At 43.1% G+C, this 15107-nt stretch overlaps 1 protein-coding gene and 1 non-coding gene across 3 annotated transcripts in view; one reads left to right on the forward strand and one right to left on the reverse strand.

Annotated features, from left to right (window-relative positions):
- Window positions 1–9: 9 nt before the first annotated feature.
- LOC115330987 (von Willebrand factor A domain-containing protein 8) overlaps window positions 10–15107 on the forward strand; it is a 65376-nt gene continuing 50278 nt past the window's right edge. Inside the window, exons 1-15 of one of the 2 annotated variants that reach the window (XM_029993014.3) lie at window positions 10–406; window positions 504–581; window positions 4684–4739; window positions 5917–5991; window positions 6076–6186; window positions 6270–6437; window positions 6529–6693; window positions 8769–8818; window positions 9196–9304; window positions 9423–9524; window positions 11271–11390; window positions 11493–11624; window positions 13158–13396; window positions 14210–14323; window positions 14698–14872. In XM_029993014.3, the coding sequence (XP_029848874.2) occupies window positions 307–406; window positions 504–581; window positions 4684–4739; window positions 5917–5991; window positions 6076–6186; window positions 6270–6437; window positions 6529–6693; window positions 8769–8818; window positions 9196–9304; window positions 9423–9524; window positions 11271–11390; window positions 11493–11624; window positions 13158–13396; window positions 14210–14323; window positions 14698–14872 (1794 nt within the window). In that variant the 5' untranslated portion in view covers window positions 10–306. The other variant, XM_029993023.4, reaches the window with a different exon arrangement.
- Trnas-gga lies at window positions 5015–5087 on the reverse strand. Its single transcript has one exon. It is a non-coding gene; the product is annotated as a tRNA-Ser (tRNA).

The following is a 15107-nucleotide window of genomic DNA, read 5'->3' on the forward strand; positions in this document are numbered from 1 at the left end:
TTTTAAAAACGCACCGGCCCGAGCCGCCCGAGCCGTACATCAGCTGCATCAGCTGGTTGCCGATCCGAAATCCAAAGTTCGCGCGTAGTGTGATGGTGTGATCTCGACGGTTCCTACTCATTTAATCGTATCCCATATGTACTTTTCTTGAGATATGTTATCCTCAGTGACATTTTGGTTTTAGAGTAGAAAATAAAATGAGCCGTAGCGTTTGCGAACCACAGTAAACTCGCGTGATCGAGAGCTGCAACCAGAAAGTTCTTTACCGCGTGTTCTCAAGCATAATTAGGAAAGTAATGCTGAAACATGGGATTGTTCGTAAGACTACAGAAGTTACAATTTGTGCAGCACCGTGTCAGTTTTATTTCAAGCTGGGGGAACAAAACTACTCTTCGATGTTGCCACGGTGAGTGAGCTATTTCTCTACCAGCTGAATGTGCTAATAATTTAGAGGGCACTTTTTATTTTGTCGTAATTCTGTTCTTGTTTCTTCTTTGTCGTAGATGCTAAAATTAGGTTGGGAGACGTATCCATCAACACCAAGAAAGCGAAACACGAAGAACTTGTACCTGTCAAGTTCTGTGAGTACCGAGTAGAGGAAATCTCGGACAAAAGCTCAAGCGTGAGCTAACCCATGCTCCTAGAGGGGTCCATATCACAAGAGCGACTGACATTTTAGCGAACGGCGACATTTGAGCGAATGGTCGTTTTAGCGAATAACGGGGGCGCGCGTTAACCCATCCGTCGCGCTGCGCTTTTCGCCGCTTCGCGGCGACAGTCTACGGCAACTCATTACAAAAATATGAACTCACTTGGCCCACCCGAAAACGCCGCTTCGCGGCGTCCGACTATTCGCTAAAGTGTCGTTCGGTGAAACGTGGGCGTTCGCTAAAACGTCATTCGATCAAGTGAGTGCCTCCCAGCGTGGAGACGTGCATTTCTTGCGCGAGTGCTCCCGTTGTGGATGAACTTTTCAAATGGAGCGATCTGGTGCTTCTGGCATCGGCTGCAGCGTCAGCTTTAGGGTGAACCATGGAGGTAGGAAACTTATGGAGGCAACATGACGCCACCAGAGGTGAAGCCAGAAGTAAAGGACACCCCCCCAACGATGACCAAAACCAATTGGAGACTCTACTGGACGAAAAGGAGAGAGCTCTCCTTTTTGTCCAGTAGCGTCTCTTGGTTTTGGTCATCGTTGGGGGCTTGTCCCTCCACACACCTGGCTTCACCTCTGGTGGCCTCATGGTGCCTCCTGAAGCTTCGTACCACCATGAGGTGAACGGAGTATGTTCGTAAACCCGAACACAAACTAACCTGATACTTTTTTTTTTCTTTCCTTTTATTTTTATATAAGCTCAATTAGTTTTAGAGCAGCCCTAAAAAGCAGCTCAGTCAATAAAACATATGCACTGACTTTAGCAAGGTTCACCATTGGTACTTGTGGTAGAAAAAAAATAAAAGAAAGGTGTAGTCATTATGTGAAAGAAATACAACTATAAATATTCTTATCCCTGATAGTCACATTGAAAAAAGCATTAATAGGACTAAACAGACCCTGCTAGAAAGTGAATACACCGGTCAATAACATTACGCTATGATAACAATTTATAGCTATTATGTACTCGCATAAAGATCTGTAGATGATCACTTCCTTTGGTGTACGACATGGGTGTAGAGTTCAGTGCAAGCCATGTTGAATTAACCTGAGACGGGGGTAGAGAGGAAACATCAAAACTTAGAAGAGACAGAAAATAGGCAGGATGATGTCTATTCATCAGCTCGCCTGTACCCTTACAATATTTTCAATGCAAGGTTCAATTCTAAAACTCAATGATGTTGGATGCAAAAATGAATTTTATGATCTGTTCTTTAAATATCTCTTAAAGTTATAGATGTAAGCCATATCTCTGACAAAGCGATGAGGATGAATGCATCCATATCTAACATGATAGCTAGAAGGATATGCAGAGCACAAGTTTGTCTGCTTCTTGCGCAGGGGTTGCACTGACGTCAGAATGCAGAGCTCTGATGGGCTCCGACCGGAAGGATAGTGGGTAGACCTCAATGTTAGCTACCTTCAGGTCTACCAACCATCCTTCTAATCGGGGCCAATCAGAGCTTGACATTCTGACATCACCGCAACCCCCTGCTCAAGAAGCAAAGAAACGTGCGCATGATCCTAAGATGGTAGCAAGATTGGGATACACATACTCCAAACATTCCCAGCATTTACAAATCATGGATGAATTCAGCATACCCTGCTTTATTCAAAGGCATTAAGCGATGCAGAGGTACAGTTATTTGAAATTACGGTAACATAATCTGTATTTGAGGGTGGGCACGTATATCAGAGTCAACATAGAAGATATTTGAGCATTTGTATATTTCCCCTTCATTTTAATTTCTAGTTACCTGGCTCTGCGTTTCCTCAGTTAGAAAAGTGTTTTTTTCAGCTTGTAATTTTAACCTATGGTCGCTTGCCCGGAATTCACTGGTATGGCAGTATTTTTAGCTTATCTGCATTGTGTGGTTAAGCTGGATTTCTTTTTTTTTTTTTTTCAGCAGACTTTTCAGTTAATTGGGGACATACGATTTTAACATGTACAGTGGCCCTAATTTTTAATAATATCACGCGAGCGTCGATTGCTGGGACGGCCAGCGCGGTGCCGGGAGGGATTAGGCGCATGCAAACTAAGCTCTTTCCGGTGCGAGCGTCGTCTGCTAGGCTATTCCGTTGACCGCACACAGCCCCTGTTCATTATCTGCTGGCATAGCTACCGCCTTTAAGTGAAAAATCTTAAAGGGGCCCTGCAAGGACTTTTTACTAGTTTTTAATTTGCGCCGAACCTGAGCGCACAGGATGTAGTAACTTAGTGAAATTTTTATTTTCTCGAAATTCTCTTTATTTTAAAAGTTATAGGCAAATTAGAATTACAAAAACAAGCAAAAAATAACCTCCCCCATGACGTCCTTGGTTGCTTGAGCGGCCGTGAATTGGAGGAGGGGTAGTGGGCTCATCGCGAGCGCTCACGGCTGCCGCACTCCGTGTCGACGGCACGAGAGGGCGCCACTAACTCATGTTCTGGATAGGCTGTATGCGGCGGGCAGCCAGAGCGGCTCTCATTGCATTTGCTGCGCGATAAGACTAATTCGGCATGACACTTCATTGGCCACAACGACAGCAAACACGGAGTAAAGATCAGTTCAGAATGGGAGCCACTTCGCGCTGCCATACCGCGAAGCGGCAAAACCGCAAGGCAAAACTTCTCGCCGAAGGCCTTCGGAACGCTCGGAGCCGGTAGGATCCTCCAGCCCGTCAACGACCGCAACGCCGCCGCGTGCATCCGGGACCTTTCCGTCTCGGCGGCTGATCCCACTACTCTTTTCTAGTATGCGTCGCCTTTTCCACCGCTTGGTGGCGGGTATGTCGACGGGTCATTTCTTGTTTCCGTACTTTATAAACTGCATTCGTTTCTTTTCGGATCTAAAATACCGAACAAAAACTACTTTTATAAATAATTAAAACAGTTCGCGCCGCTGATATTTTGTATTTCGACTAAAAAGAAGTTTTTAGCGGCTCTGACCAGTAGTAAGCCCAGGACCTAAGACGTCACATTTTGCGCGCTTTTGGTACCGCGGGTCGCCCCCGTCGGTGAAGGAGGTTTCCGCCTCGTCCGGTTAAAATATGACGCACTAATATTTAGTTACTCCCTCCGTGCCCGCTGGCTTGCCCGAACCCCAAGAAGCGCGGAAACCGCAAAAAAGGTAGACGCTTAAATATGATTGCAGGGCCCCTTTAAGAGCGCTTGCTTGCCCGATACTGCCAGGCGTGGCATAAACCGCGCATCATCTCGAGTTTAAATTTTTTTATGTTTGCGTTTATTTTGTGAGCACCAACACAAATGAAAAATATGGTGACGTGACAAACTGAATGCAACGATGCATTAAACTATATACCGCAGCCAATGCTACGAGCCATCAAAACCAATTCAGTGCTCTCACCTTGCCATGTGACATTGTGCTTCCACATGCAGTTGCAACCAACGGGTAGGCCACGTGACACACATTTAGAGATGGATTGGCCAAGATAACTTGTAGCGTCGGCTGCGGTACAACACAAAGTGAAACGAAGTATAGACAGGGTTTCCGCTTGGTGTTTGTATTATCAACGGCGTTGTTGCTGTTTTCATTTAGCCTATGTGGCCGGGTAGTCACATTTTTCTTTGACCAGTTGATGCGCGCACATTTTTATGCCTCCTCAGTGCTCATAGAAACACGGGAACGTGTTGTGAGAATGTCGATAGGTGGCATGATGTAAAGGGATATCGCAACAACAGTCGGGGTTACACAGGCTATTGTCAATAGGATTGTGAACGCATTCCAAGAGGAGGGGCGTATTGGCGATGCACTTCGGTTTTGCAAGCGCCCTGCCCTCCTTGCTGCGAGCAGGGGCTGTGTGCGATCATCGGAATAGCCTAGCAGACGACGCTCCCACTAGAAAGGGCTTTGTGCACTCGCTCTTAATCTGTCCCGTATCGCCGCACGCCTCTGCGACACGGCACTGGCCGTCCCGGCGGTCGACGCTCACTCGATATTATTAAAAAATTGGGACACTGTACATGCCATTGTATAGCTAATTTTAAAAACTGTTTAATCAGTATTGCTTTCTTTCGCTTCTTCCAGTGGATAGCACCCAGAAGCAATCTGTTCTTCAGCACCTGAGATGGATGATGCAGAAAGTAAGGAGCTGAATATGATGAATTTATGAGATAATTTCAAAGTATGGCAATTGGTGGTAGGTGCTGGAAAGGTCAATTTTAACCACTGTTTTATTGGAAGAGCATTAAATACCAAATGTGTTAATCTACGTTTGAGTTTAATTTTTTTTAGCATTATGCCAAACTATAGTAATAAATGATGATAACCCCCAGAAAAGGGGAACAAGGGGGACAAAGGACAAACACAAATCTCCAAACACAGCTAGTTAGGTTACTGGTGCGCAACCCAAAATATTCTCCTGGTCCTGGTATTGAACCAGGAACCTCTCCATTTCCAGTGGAGCTCTCTACCAACTGAGCTAACCAGGAGCGGTCCCTGGTTCGATACCAGGACCAGGTGGATTTTTTGGTTGCGCACCAGTCACCTAGTTGTGTTTGGAGATTTGTGTGTGTCCTTTGTCCCCCCTGTTCCCCTTCTCCAGGGATTATTATCGTTTATTCTGTCCAGCTCGCCTGCACCTTTGCATTAATTACAGTATAGTAATGTCATATTTAGTGATTAGAATTACACCTGACTCAGTGTTTGGTCTGGTATCTTTTGTTACTGAGATTAGTATATTATTTGACATATCCTTGTTAGACTCGGTTCTAAAGAAACAAATTTTAACAGTAGATATGCTCCCCAGTTTTTGGAAGGTACTGTTGCGTACAGGTTGAATACCGAGTCCGAAAAATGTGTTGGAACTGTCTCCAGGCCGACAGAGCCGCTAGCGCACAGGGCACGACAGCATGACTAAGTTCCCCCAGGAATGCTTCAGCCAGCAAAGAATAAGTATTTGGTCAAGATGCATCACCGCCTGTTGCAAGGAACCGACTGCCCCCACCCTGTTGAGTGGCTCCAAAAATGGCCCCTCATTGCCACGCTAGTAGAAATCTCACTTTCCCAAAAGGAGGGCGAGGAAGATAGTGCACTGGCGTCATCTGTCGGCCTGTTAGTTTACTATTTATATTTGGTTTCGATTTCACTTTTCTCTCTTCTCTCTGGATTCTGTCTTCTCTCTGGATTCTTCAGCAGGAGAGAATGCACCATAGAGCTGGACAGTACAGGGGCCTCACTTGTACTTCTTAACTGTATGCCTGGCACATTATAAAAGCTTGCTGGCTAATGGGCAAGAATGCATTCTGCTCCGATTTACAGGATGCCCTGGGCCAAGACATTTTTCTCATAGGACCTCCGGGCGCGTATCGACGTCGTGTCGCATTCCAATACCTGGTGAGTCATCCACCCGTACCATATTCCCCTGAAATGTTGCCTCTTTGTGTTGCATCAGTCTACCTTTATTGTCTGTCCTCACAGGAGCTTACTCGACGCGAAGTTGAATATGTTGCCCTCACTCGAGACACCACTGAAACCGACCTGAAACAGAGACGAGAAATCCAGCAGGGAGCCTCTCTCTGTATAGATCAGGTATGTGCATTTTTCCGTTCAGATGAAGTCTACTTGTCTTTGCTGCGTTGGTGTCGCAAGTCTTACGAAAGCTCTGTCCGTAGGCAGCAGTCAAGGCGGCCACAGAGGGGCGCATCTTAGTCCTCGAGGGTGTAGAGAAAGCTGAGCGCAACGTTCTGCCCGTTCTCAACAACCTGCTCGAAAACCGGGAGATGCAGCTGGACGACGGCCGGTTCCTTGTGAGCCCTGCCAGATACGACAAGCTGCTTGCGGTTGGTAGCAATTATTTGGTTTCTGAAGGGCAAGGAAAATGTGGCATTGTATTACAGTTGCTGACGTTGGTTTCTGTATGACCCTTCTCAGAGCTACTCAAAGGAGACTCTCGACAGCTGGAAGCTAGTCCGAGTCTCTGAAGATTTCCGTGTTTTTGCCCTCGGTGTTCCCGTTCCGCCGTTCCGAGGCAACCCGCTTGACCCACCTTTTCGGTCTCGCTTTCAAGTGCGCAAGCTCGAGAACTCTGCTTACAAGGTGGGCTTGTTTTTGTTTCTTTGTTTGGTTTCTGTACTGTATATTCATGAGACAAAGCCCGGTCTTGGTTATATTTAATGGATCTGCTGGTACTCTATGGTCAATTCTGTAAAACCCTTAATGCTCATGAGCCCCTAATTTTGGGGATTTTTACATTAGGAAAAGTTCTGCACTTTAGGGACACAGATATTTTTATTGTCTAGGTAGTGAGGAGCATTCCAGCTCTTAGAATGTCCAAAATATAATGGTTGTAAATATGACCCCTCTGCCAAATTTGTGAAACATTGAGGCCACTAAACTAAAGGGTTTTACACTATCTTAGGTTACAGCTTTTTTTGTGTTGTGTGAGTAATAGAGAAAGCTATGGCAAGTAACTTTAAAAGGACACTGACACCCCCCCAAAATTTTTTTTTTTTTTTTTTAATTTTTTACTAGGCAATTTAATATGGTGTCAGAAGGCTACCCAATCAGTATTTTTCTGTTGAGGCACATATATTTTTAATAAAGCCAAAAAACTCAACTGCTTGAAACCGATACACGAGCCCGAAGTTTATGGCCGGAAGTGACGTGGCTACACAAGCAGTTAATTTTTTTCTCTGCTTCTCCGGCCTCTGATGCAGATGTTTCCGCCGCCGAACTTGCATGTACCGTTTGTCGTGCGATCCTTTCACGCTTCTGCTCGATGTTTTGTGCTTGAAGATCAATTGGCCTGTACCACGAATGACAGTTCTGAAGTAGCGGCCCCACGCCCATTGCAACTTTGGTTCGTCGTGCGCTGCCATCGCGTCATTCAGCCCGCGGTACATCGCCATATTGAAAATTATGTATACATGTACTTCCTGTGATCTGTACAACTTTTTTTTTTGCGATGAACGTAATGGCGACTTCTTGGAGGCCACGAAAAATGTGGTTTATATTCTTTTCTATTTTTAATATTGAATACCGTGTCATAGATAACCCATGACTTTGAATATATTTGGTACACATAGTTTAAATGCCACGTGACAGTAAAAAAGAGAGTGAGCACGCCTGAAGCCGGCCAATTTTCGACTGGCTGTTTTCGGGCGGAAAGGAATTTAGAGCCGCAATTTGTGTTCTGGAGTTGGGCTCTTATAGGTCATGTTCAAATAAAAACCTTGGCAAGCATAAATATTCTGTCAGGGTATTTTTAACAGGGAATGAGGGTTTTTTAACATTTTTTTTTATTTATTTACATATCTCACTCAAATACAGTAGGAGAATGTATCTTAATGCTGATTTAAAATCTGCAGTCAGATTTAAACAACTATTTTTTCTCAAACAAAAATACGGAAAAATATACAATCTTAATTAGGTCAAACATAGTGAATTTATCTGAGACTAAAGTTTCTAATTACGTGGACAAAGAACACTTCTCCGTGTTTGTGCTGCACCTTAGAAAACCCCTATCTCGGGTAAATTCACCATGTTTGACCTGAACCAGCTAGCTTACACCCTCATTTTTTGTTCTTTAATTGGGTCATTTCTTCTAATAATGCTAATAGTGATAACCTTTATTGGTTATTTCTCTATAAAAACCTTTTGACCATAAATGCCGCTTCTCAAGGGTCTGCCATATATCCTAAAGCTAATAATACATTTATAGAGAAGCATTATTTATTATAAATAAATAAATCGTGTGGAAATGATAATAAATGGAATGATAATTATCGAAAGTTACAGTTAATGAACTTTTATATATATTGAGCAGGGGCAAAAAGTAAAGCTTTAGGATACAGTTCAGTTCTTGCAGAAAGTAACGATACCGAGTCTACCGAAATCGGTTCGTGAGATCATTGTCAAAACCCCCATAATTGCGCTTGACAAAAATAAGCAAAGCCAAGAAAACCTCGAGACTTGCAATGTGCTGCTTTTCTAATAGCTAGAGATTGAGCATTGATTTGAGGAGTCATATTTTCTGGGGAGATATACTCTGGGCTATGAAGAATTCAAAAGTTGTGATTTTTGAAGAGTGTGTTGCAATGTTTTTGCCAATTTCAAGATTCTCGTCCCCCTTTTAATTGAAAGTGCTCACCTTGTTTGTTTCTTTTCGGCAGGAGCAACTGGAAAGTTTAATTGCTCGAGCAAGGAATGTTCCAGAGAAAAGGTATTTGGCGATGCACCATTAAAGGCTGGTCCGCACATTGGTGCTTAAGTGTGCTCGACTCTGTTGCGTTCCCTTATATTCGCTCACGACAAGAGGACACACTGTCGCCTTCCATCGGGTTGCCCTGGAGCTGCGTGTGACTAGACAGAAGGTTCTGCTCCATTTGCGAGATTGAATCTACGCACTATTCGCGAGAAATGGTCGCTTCTTACTTTGTCATAAATATTTCAAGCCCGTGGTGAGAGAAAGAGGCGGAAAAGAATTGTAAAAATATGAGGGAGATTGAAAGCGTTCCCTCTCCACTTTTTATGGACATGCAGTATGCTACTATGTCTCACCTTCTTTTTTTTTTCTCTCTCTTGTTTTGCGTTTGTTAGGTTGTCGAGCATCTTGTCATTTGTTCATTCATTGTTGGCAAGCAAGACACCAGCGTTGATACTCCCCGACTTTCCTGTCGACAGCCTGGAAACGATAGCAGACATTATGGTAACTCATATCTTATTCTATATTCTTACGAGCTTTTGTCTAATTTGTGTTTTTTTTTTCGTTGAGGTTGAGCGCTCTAGTCTGTACACAAAAAACAGGATTTTCTTTTTTCTTTCAGCAACGCTTTCCTTCGGTGTCTTTCCAAAGCCTGTTAGCAAGAATCTATCCTGAAGAAATCCTTACGAAAGAGGGTAAAAAGGCAGTTCAGGACGCGCTGGCTGTAAGTGGAGTCTTCAAAACTTGTGGAGACAGGGGAGAGTGTGGCAGCAGATTCCGGTGAATGCAGTACATACCACATATATACATATGATTTACTACTAATACCACATATATACATATGATTTACTACTATTGTCGGTGACAGGTTCAGAGTTCAGGGCGACGGAAAGGAAGGCTGGGGAGGAGGAAGCAGATGGATTGCTGGAGAGGAGGAAACATCCCCCTCGCTTCAGCATTCCGCCTGCTTCCTCCTCCCAGCCTTCCTTTCCCTTGCCCTGAACTCTGAACCTGCCACCGACTATAGTTGCATTTTTAGCTGTTGTGTGAAGATAATTTTTTATATCATCTTTTCGCACTTTGAATCAATGCTTTCCTTTGCATAAACAATTGTCACATGGCTTTTCTTCTTTCTTTCTTTTTTGTTGTGGCAGAAAGCTGGGAAGTGGCATTCTTGTGCTTCTAAAATTTCATTATTATGCAGATATAGTATTTACAGTAGACTCATTAATTCAAACTCCAGGAAGCCACAATTTTTGTTTGAATTATCAGAAATTCATCTAACTATGATGCAAGATAAAATTATAATTTACCATATGAATGGCTACACGTACAAACCAGATATTTGATGATTTCCTCTACATAGGCCTTCTCATCATAAGCAGGTATGCCACATATGAAACAATTAAGTTTATTTAAGCTTGTCTTAAAGTTTTCTATATGTATTTTCATAGTCATCGTGCATGAAGTATATATGTGGTATTTTCAGAAAGTAAGTACTGTTTTGAAATAAGAAAGTTATGCAACATTGTTTGTGAAATGCTTTATTTTCAAACTATTCTGCATATTTTAAGTTAATTTACGATAAGGGAAGAGGGACATTTAAGACAAACAGACAAGACAGACGAAAGCCTGTCTTGTCTGTTTGTCTTCAATGTCCCTCTTTCCTTATCGTAAATTAATAACCAACACGCTCAACCATCTACACCTTAAGTTATCTTTTGATGTAATTTTTCTTCAGTATAAAAACATTTTTTATATTCTGGATCAAGTGTTACAGTACCCTCCTTGTAGAAGTGTGCCACCTGAGTCGTGAGCCAACATCATTTGCACCCAACATGAAAATAGTTTGCTCAGTTGAAGTTTTTTGTAACTATTTTGTGAAGTAATTATTTTCAAACTTCGGGGATATGTTTTGAAAGATCAGAATTTGTGTAGCGTTGGTTCTCTAGATTTTTTTTCTTTTCTTTATCCACCAAATATAATTGTGACCAGAGATGGCCTACTGCTCCTCAATGCATTATGAATGCTCTGTTGCCCTTTATTAAACATTCAAACCCGTTTCCACACCTTTCTTTGGCTCAGTGCATTTAGTCTATAAATGGTACAAATTTGTCTTTGAATCTTTTACGATCTATGTGGTCTAACATTTGTCGCATTAAAAAAAAAAACAGTTCACAACGAATTTGAGTGCAGCTCCTGGAATGTAAAATAAAAGGTGTTGCATTATTATGAAATCTGGTTCAAGCTTGTAGTTTAGTTTGCTGGGTGCCTTGGGGCAAAGTGGAGCGTGGCAAAAAACAAATGTTGCCACCGTTTTTTTTTTTTAAATAAGTTTTATTACATTTTTAATATACTTCATTCAGGAAAACAGAAAAGAAGTACTACTCTTTTTTTTTTAAATAGTATCTTATTCATGAAATAAGAGGACCCAGCTAAATTGGTGACTAAGTACAACATTACATTCCAGATGTTCAATCTGGCTGGGGATGGACAGTCCAAGTCTAAGATTGAAGAGGCTGCAGTGTCCTCAAGTGACTTGTTTCAAAGGGCAATTGTCTCCATTGCTGGCAACAAGCACACTGTGGAGGTAAGCTTGCTAGGCAGTCTTCTCCAAAGGTCCCCAATGATGAGTGCTTGCCAGCTTTGTCTAGGAATAATATTTGACATCAGTTATTTTGCATCAATGCAGGTTAGCAGGGGCTCACTACCTCCAAATACAGGAGCTGCTTCAGCATTCATCACCACACCTTATCATGAAAACTTGCTAGCAGAAATGCTGATGTCTCACTCTGCTTATGATATCTGCCTCATTGGTTCGAAGGTAAGCTTAGGGGCTGGATGAATTGGTTTCTGCTCCTCTTGTTTTATATCTTTATACAGCAGCTAGCACTTTAAGAGCCATAATTTTTAGTTAACCTTTTTTACTGCTAAATTTCTTGTTTTATTGGTTGGTTCTATTATGGTTGTGCCTAGTAAGAAGGCTGTGTTTAAATTGTCATGGTCTAATGCATTACAGGTCATACAATATATGTTTGTGCAATGGCAAAGGTTTTGTACCATACCCTGAATTTTCTTATCACAAAATATTTTAACACCCCCCAGATTGAGAATCCTGGGTAAACCCTTGGAGGTGTGAACTCTGTTACATGGAGCACAATTTTAATCCTCACTCCTTCCATGCAGTGCTATATAAAAGTTTGCCTTAAAATGTAGCTAGGATATAGTTGCATTCTACAGATGTGCCAAGAAGTTTCAGTTATGGTCACTCACAAAGAGTAACCAGTGTTTGTTCCTATCACTTTTAAAATAGTATCCTGCAATGCTGCGATGCACTGCAAATGCTCACCAGCGGTTCATTTTCTAATGCGGTAAAGACATTGGCATAGTTCCATCTTGATTTATGCTTGGCCCACAGCAAACTTCGAGGCAGTAATACTCTAGTGACATGGGCACCCTTAACCGCAGTTAAGTCACCCTTAATTGCAGTTATGCTTCACCACACTTGCTGCTCTTTACTCTCGGACAGCTGTATTTGAGAAGAAGTGAAAGGTGTCCATGCACAGCTTTGATGGGTGCTCAAAGTGTGCATGTGTACGTGCCCATAGCTTGGACTGCATAGCCACCATTGGTGCACCCATGATTTTCATCTGGGGGTGGTTTCTGGAAAATTTGATAACTGACACCGATGGATGCTCGTCGCTGTTTCTCGCTTAAGACCGGAAAGTCCATGGCCTACTCGCAATTAACTCCGGAATTGTGTAAGTTATAGTTGCTGAAATTGCATAGTAACCCGAGAAGTGTTTCTAAATGCTTGCAACTACGAGTTATACTTTACGGCTCTGCTTCCATGCAAACACTTGCTTGCCTGAGAGGACTGCTTTACTCTGGTGCCCACTTGCAGTGTTGGAAAGTAACATGGGTGGGGTAGTTCTTCAGACATCTAAGCGAATGAATGAATAAGGCTGGTTCGCTCATGTGCATTTGAATGTGATCGCCTGCGTTACGATAACGTGTGACCGCTTGTGATGAGAGACCGCACAGGTGCCATCTGTCTGTTTGGGGTGCAGTTGGTCACATTCGTATGAAAGTGTGTGGGCCAACTTATGCAGAGCGCAAGTTTGTCTGCCTCTTCTGCAGGGGTTGAGGTGATGTCAGAATGTCGAGCTCTGATTGGCTCTGATTGAAGGATAGTGGGTAGACTTCAAGGCAGCTTGCTTGGAGGTCTACCCACTATCCTTCAATCAGAGCCAATCAGAGCCCGGCGCTCTGACGTCACTGCAACCCCTGTAAAAAAAGCAGACAAACTTGCGCTCCACATAGTATTGATAACCAGCTGTTTCCTTCTTTGTGACAGGGGTGCGGCAAGACTGCTCTCGTGAAGCAGTTTGCGAGCCTGCTGGGCTACGAACAGGAAGTGGTGCTGCTGTACCAGGACATGGGAAGCCGTGATTTGGTGCAGCAGCGTACGACACTTGCCGATGGGAACACCACCTGGATTGAAGCGCCGCTGGTCACGGCTGCTCTCGAGGGAAAGATGGCTGTCCTTGATGGCATTCACAGGCTGCACCCTAGCACTATTTCGCAACTGCAGAGGCAGGTTGTTCTTCCCTATTTGCAGCTGGCTGCAATGTGTCGTAGAAATTAAAGGAATCTTCACTACCGTAAAATACCGTGGAAGTGCCCACTTCATTCAAGCGCCCACTAATAACATTTCCTAAACTTTTGAATTCTGAAAGTTATGCGTTAATTGCCCAATTTGACCATACAAGTGCCCAGGCATGGATTAACTCAGTTTTCAGTGAAAGTAGGGTGGGCTCTCCCCTGGTACTTTACGGTAGACTTTTCTGACTTGGTGCTCGAATGTGGGCAGCGAGGGCGAGATCTTTTTCCCCCTTTCAGACTGATTGCGAACATGTTCTGCCCCATTTTTGGAGTCGTTGGTCCGTCTAGCCTTGTGGGCGCATTTGTGACCCTAAAATTTCAGCAAGCTTTCATACTTGGTCATTTGTACTGTTTGCCTTCGAGTGTGGAGCAATGGGCAGGGCTTGCAAAAGTGAAGGGTTTTGCAGTTTTTTTCAGATTAATGAAACTGGGCATAACTACAGTCTCTATAAAGTTAATGGGTTTCCATGAACTCTTAGATTTGTGTTAACTATGTTTACGAATTTGGCAGTTGAGAATTTTTACAGAATTTGTAAGCTTAATGGCATAGTTCAAATTGTTGAGCACAAGAGAAGCATTTTGCCTGGTGTTACGTGTTGTTGATTCCACCTTTTCTTCAGTTCAATCTTCTGTTGTGATTGGTACATTAGGATAAGAGGTTGGGTTATATGATTGAGTTGTGCCAAGTGTTACGATCAAGACAAACCTTGTTGCTAAAGAGTGTTTCTGACTCCGTTTCCAAAGGCTAACTCAAGATCGAGAACTGCAGCTGTTTGACGGCAAGCGCCTATTACGCCATGATCGTTATGATGCCATAAAGTCATCCTGTGGTTTCTCTGATGGTGACATGAAGACAAGGTACCACATGCTTCCCTTTGTTTTTTAGATCCAATGTTTGCTTTTTTTTGTTCATTTCTGTGATATTGCCTTCCTTCAATTAAAGTTAGTGAGAGCTGGAGTAACAGAAGCGAGTAAAGTCTCATTCTTATTTGTGCCATAAAACCCCTGATCATCATCGTCATATGCATATGCAAACCAGCAGGAGGGAATGTCTTAACAGTGCTCCCACTGAGTATTACCTAATTTTAAGAGCATCATAAATTTTGGCACTTGTCGTACGAATGACATTACATTTTTAATTGTCTTCTGACTGGGGACTGCAGTATGCACGTTAAGATTCTACTTGTCTATAGCTTCCTTTTTATACATGTTTCTTCATCGTGGTGTTCCAGGCAGCTGTATAGGATTCATCCATCGTTTCGCATTGTTGCCCTTGCTGAGCCACCCTCGAGCAACCAGAAAGTGAAGCAGGAAAAATGGCTAACTCCTGAGATCCTGCCCATGTTCCTGTTTCACTCTGTTAGAAGTCTGTCCCTTGCTGAAGAGAGGACAGTCATTGAGAGCATGGTGAGCTTGTGCAGCAGTGTCTTTGGATATTGTAAACTTCCGCATGTATAAAAAGCCAGTAGTAAGAGCTTTTTTTTTAATAATGACCATGCTACGCAGTGTGTTGCATGGCACACTGTCCAAATCGCTCCTGCGAAAAGTATGCATCCCACCAGTGGCATAGCCAGGAATTTTCAGGAGGGTGTGGCTTGACTTGTGGTGTGAAGAGGGTGAGGCAAAATGCATGTTATAGGTA

Source organism: Ixodes scapularis, unplaced genomic scaffold (genome assembly GCF_016920785.2).
Source record: "Ixodes scapularis isolate PalLabHiFi unplaced genomic scaffold, ASM1692078v2 PGA_scaffold9__187_contigs__length_104089568, whole genome shotgun sequence".
Taxonomy (NCBI): Eukaryota; Metazoa; Arthropoda; class Arachnida; order Ixodida; family Ixodidae; genus Ixodes; species Ixodes scapularis.